Source organism: Choristoneura fumiferana, chromosome 6 (assembly GCF_025370935.1).
Source record: "Choristoneura fumiferana chromosome 6, NRCan_CFum_1, whole genome shotgun sequence".
NCBI lineage: Eukaryota > Metazoa > Arthropoda > Insecta > Lepidoptera > Tortricidae > Choristoneura > Choristoneura fumiferana.
Window position 1 is genome coordinate 1,008,408 of NC_133477.1, and position 5,382 is coordinate 1,013,789.

Sequence of the window (5,382 nt, forward strand, 5' to 3'; positions counted from 1 at the left end):
ACTCTATAAGGATCGAGCGAGGTATTTTCCAGGGTGACAGTTTGAGCCCATTGTGGTTTTGCCTTGCTCTGAATCCACTCAGCACTCTGCTGAGGGATTCAGGGTTAGGCTGCCGACTTCGGAGAGGGGTGAGGTCATTTCTCACCTACTGTACATGGATGACCTGAAACTGTTTGCACCAAAACACCAAGATCTGATGGTGTTACTAAAGAAGACAGAGGCTTTCAGTAACGCCATCAGAATGGAATTTGGTGTAGATAAGTGTGCGGTCATGAATGTACAGCGGGGAAAAGTTGTAAATTCACCGGATTTGCAACTTTCTGGTACAATGACCCTCAGATCTCTCTCCGAAGCTGAAACCTACAAATACCTTGGTATGTCACAGGCTTTGGGTATCGTTAACGGGGACATAAAGCAGACGGTGAAGGAGCGTTTCTTTTGCCGCCTTACAAAGGTACTTAACAGTCTTTTGTCGGGTGGTAATAAGGTACGCGCCTTTAACGCCTGGGTGATGCCCCTGCTCACATACTCCTTTGGCATACTAAGGTGGACTCAGACTGAACTGGACGCCCTGGACCGGAGGGTCCGCCTACTGCTTACTACCCATCGCATGCTACACCCACGTTCGTCGGTTATGAGGCTGTACATCCCACGGAAATGTGGAGGTCGCGGCTTTCTTAATGCCAAAAATCTCCACAACCGCGAGGTATGCAGCCTTAGGAATTATTTCCTTAGCAACGAGTGTGGGATGCATCGCGATGTTGTGGCAGTAGACAGACACCTCACCCCGCTATCCTTGGCAAACGAAAATTGGCGCAGTCCTATGGTAATGAGCACGGAAGATCGCAAGAACGTATGGAAGAGCAAGGAGCTACACGGGCGGTTCTACAAGACCCTAACAGGGCCTGATGTAGACCTTCTCGCGTCGGTGACCTGGCTACGTTTCGGGGACCTCTTTGGGGAAACCGAGGGTTTTGTGTGTGCAATTGCTGACGAAGTTATCATGACGAACAACTACCGGAGGTATATCCTGAAGGACGGTACGGTCGACATTTGTCGGGCATGCCGCCGTCCTGGGGAATCACTCAGGCATATTATCTCCGGTTGTTCTCATCTTGCTAACGGTGAGTATTTGCACAGACATAACTTAGTAGCCAGGATTATCCACCAGCAACTTGCTCTTCGATACGGCCTTGTAGACTCTGAGGTGCCGTATTATAGGTATGTCCCTGCGCCAGTTCTTGAAAATGGTCGTGCCACGCTCTATTGGGATCGATCTGTCATCACGGACAGGACTATTGTAGCCAATAAGCCTGATATCGTGCTGACAGATCGATCAAACCGCCAGGCAGTGCTCGTTGATATCACCATCCCACATGACGAGAACCTCGTGAAGGCCGAGAAGGACAAACTCAGCAAGTACCTTGACTTGGCTCACGAGGTGACTGCTATGTGGGATGTTGACTCGACGATCATTGTCCCGATAGTCGTTTCGGCAAACGGTCTAATAGCGAAGAGTCTCGACCAACATCTCAAGAGACTCTCGCTAGATGGCTGGATCAAGGGCCAGATACAGAAGGCGGTACTTCTGGACACGGCACGCATCGTCCGGAGGTTCCTCACTCTGCGGCCCTGACCACCGGTAGCTTGGGCCCTACCCCGTTACCGGCGGCAAACTAGGTTAGGTTTTTATAATATTTTTATTTTGTATGTACTTTTCTGTATTTTACTTCTTATAACTATTATAAAAACCTAACCCTAAGAATAAAAAATAAATAAAGAGAATAATAATAATAATAAATTCATTTATTTCGGGCAACTTGGCCTACACAATAAATACCTTACAGACTAATATACATATTTATAATCAATAATATGTAAAACTAATTTGGTGACAAAACGGCGTGACCCCGTTGAGTCACCGTCCCCGACTTCGCTATCATCTGCGGCATGGTGCCCCTGAACCGAACACGACGTCATTCGGCCAGAAAGCAGCACTCGCGTTGGTCGAATTCAGGGTAGACAATAGGCGGTCTTATCGCTTAAAAGCGATCTCTTCCAGACAACCATTCGGGCACAAGATCTTATGATTAGCTATGTCAAAAGTAGGTGGCGGTATTAAAAACTACAAATGATACAAGTACATAAAAATATTCGTAAGTTTTTCTTAATCTTCTTTTTAACTATAGTTAAAATCTTAAAAATGGCTGGTATTCAATTGTCTAACTAGCATGCAACCTCGCTGAGGCATTTAATTGACACATGCTGCATTCGTAACTTTTAGACTAGGCGCAGTGGAAAAAAGGATTAAATAAACACAAGCTGCTTAAAGGTATAGTGTATTTATTTATTTATTTATCTTAACATTATGTATAACTACCGGTTTACTAATGTTTTGGCGAAAATTATTTAGCAAATTATTAACTCCCAAACTATTTATCCCATACTTTTATTTAGGCGAAATTTCATTTCCCAACTCAACATTTCGCACTGATATCATTTCCCAACTAATGATTTGATAAATGATTATTATGCAAATTATTACCTGGGATATTTTTAAGATGTCATTTGTGTTTTCGTCAAATGCGTTGATTGGCATTCCTTAATTTAGCAAGCAAGCCAATGATTTTTTCCGTTCTGTTACAAAAAAAAACCTAACATCGAAGGCTAAGGCGGAAGCTACGCTACGCTTCGCTCCCGCCTTAGCCTTCTGAACCTAACCTATCCAAGTCGCTTCTGCCTAGTCTCGTCTTGCTCGCTCGCTTCGCTCGCTCACCGCCACATGATTTAACATTTATTAATTTTATTATTGTATATCATGACTGATATACCTACCTAATGTATAAAAATTGGCCAAATGTTATTTGACTATTTGTTATTTGCCTTAGCCAATCATTTACTACATAATTGTTTGCCACATAAAAGTGTGATGAAGTAAAATTTTGCAATATAAAAATGTTGCGAAATAAGAAAAATGCGAAGCAAAGTTATGCCAAGGATTGGTTTGCCAAATGAAACTTCGGCGAAAGGTTGGTTGCTAAGTGAAATTTGGCGAAACATATTTCGCCGAAAAGGCAGTACACCATAACTACCATTACAGGCTAAGCTTAATGCGATTATTTAGCAATATATTACTTTTTTATTAATTGAAATCTTTTTGACGAAATTGAAATCTTTGCGACGGCCACCGGAGCAGAGGCAGACCTAGGAGGAGATGGCGGATTTAGACCGTTTCCGGTCAAACTGGCAAAAACTGCCAAAAGTAGAGACGAGTGGAAGAAAAAAGGGGATGCTTTTGCCCAACAGTGGAACAAGACAAGCTATAAATAAAAATATATAAAAATACTTTGTAACTGATTGTACTTTCGATTCTGAACTATACTTCTTTCAGGTTTTCAGTTATTTAATTAACATCTTGTAAAAAACATACATATACCTAATATATTGAATCAGGCGTTACTTTGCGGAGGTCCATATCAATGAACTAAAAGAATTTCCTTGCTCACCCGCGACCTTTCCTACTTTCTTTTAGTTCGTACATTATACCTATTATACAATAGCAAAATATCAGTTCGCCCACAGCGCTAGTGCCGCGGCGGGGCGTTTAGGCGATACGTCATCGTTACTGGTAAAAGCTTCCAACCAAAATATTCCTGTTACTGCAAATGGCCAGCCATTTGCGTCGGGCGTTGTACTCGTACCTAAGTAGTGCTGGCTAATTTTCACGCGCCACTGCATGGACGTTAGTACTGACATGTTATAATTGATAGTAGGTACTTACCTAATACTGCATGTCTGTTAAAATCCATTACAATTAGGCATCTATTGGACTATTTATACAGATAACGCTGAAAATGGTATACTTAATAATGTTCGTAATTTTAATCGACCCGTGAGGTACTCTGTAGGTAACTAAGAACCTCAGATTGATTCGAAACTGTCGGATGACATAATTGACAAGATTTCATTTTTTGAAACCTGTAAATTACTACAGGAATCGAAAGGGTTTTGCCTCCTGAACATGGGAAAATATTTATTATCATTTATTTCTCCATATTTTAAAAAATACAAAAAAAAATATAGCTAAATTTGCCAACACTACCACAGAATTGATTATGATTCCTTTGCCTTTTTCACCAGAAAAAGTAGCTCTCATAATTTTGACAACTTCTACGTCAGATCTACGTGATCTTTTTTTTAATAGAGACTAGAAAAAAGTAATAGATCTATTGTGTGGTAGTTTTGGAGTTATGCCCTTTTAGAATAAGCACATCGTCATATAAAAAAATGTAATAAATTAATTAATAATCGTAGCGAAATTTTAAAAATATCAGCTTCTTTCTCTTTAAAACCAGAATACAGAGAACGAATCAAATTATAGTCTTAGAAATATGAAATCTTGTCAATTGATTTGGGTAATCGTGAGTAGGTAAGAGGTGCATCAGAAAGGCAACTGCCAGAGAGAGACGAGTGGCGGCAGAGCGTGGACGTGACGATCATAATTCTCAAGTTGGACAAAGCAGAAGCGGACTCCGATATAATGTCCAATGTAACTCACGGTTATTTCGTTGAATAAACTAGGCTTCCCTATTGGTTTTCTCTTAGCAACACATACTTTGATATTTCATTGCTTTTCATTATTTAAAATTATAATCCTATGCGAGTTTTTGATATAGGTACAGACTAATAAAAATCGATGAAAGCATCGAATAGAAAACGTGTTTGAAAATCAAATACTTCGTCGTCAAACCAGAAGTACTTAAGTCATTTTTAAAGTCGCCCCGTCCGTCCAAATTCGCCCTGTTTTACGGCAATCAAAAAGAGTTTCAACCTCAAGACATATTCCATACTTAACTGCTGGAACCACTAATTTTATGCACCAACATAGTAAAGCGCACTTTAACTCAAGTTAATGCAAGGGTCGGTAAAGATTTAACCACGCAGCCTTGTCGTAAGCACGAAACACAATATTCATGCAATGATTGACCAGGGTCATTGGCCACCGTCAACAAGCCGCGCGGTGCATTCGTGGCCGAACCAATTACACTTGCAGATATGCAATTCAGAAACAGAATGCACGAGAATCCATTGCCGATGGGAATCGAGGAGGAAGGGATGTGATTTTAGTAGCGCTTCCGATTTAAGCGGTGGCGAAGGCGCGCCTTGACGCGGCTGCAGAGAATGCACCTTGTATTTTTTTTAATTTAATAGCTAGCAGGCACTGTTATGTTGGAGATCTAATAAAAGATGATTAAAAAATAATAATTAGGTATAAGCTTAAGCAAACGGTATATAGGTAAAGCAGAAATTGAAAATAATCTTAAGAGTTCAGTTTATCACGTTACCATAATATGAGAATCTGCCTCAAGTAAAGAATGTTTT

The 5,382-nt window shown here is 40.6% G+C and overlaps 1 protein-coding gene across 1 annotated transcript; it reads left to right on the top strand.

The window, feature by feature from the left end:
- Window positions 1-328: 328 nt before the first annotated feature.
- Window positions 329-5,121, top strand: LOC141428551 (uncharacterized). The gene is made up of 2 exons (XM_074088554.1): window positions 329-1,040; window positions 4,991-5,121. Exons 1-2 carry the CDS (start codon window positions 329-331, stop codon window positions 5,119-5,121), a joined length of 843 nt encoding a protein of 280 aa, XP_073944655.1.
- The last annotated feature ends 261 nt before the right edge of the window (window positions 5,122-5,382 follow it).

Bases quoted from the DNA above. Each gene is read 5' to 3' on its own strand.
- LOC141428551 (XM_074088554.1), top strand. From the start codon at position 329: ATGACCCTCAGATCTCTCTCCGAAGCTGAAACCTACAAATACCTTGGT. The intron at 1,041-4,990 runs GTACGGTCGACA...ATGATTGACCAG, and splicing joins GAGGTATATCCTGAAGGACG to GGTCATTGGCCACCGTCAAC.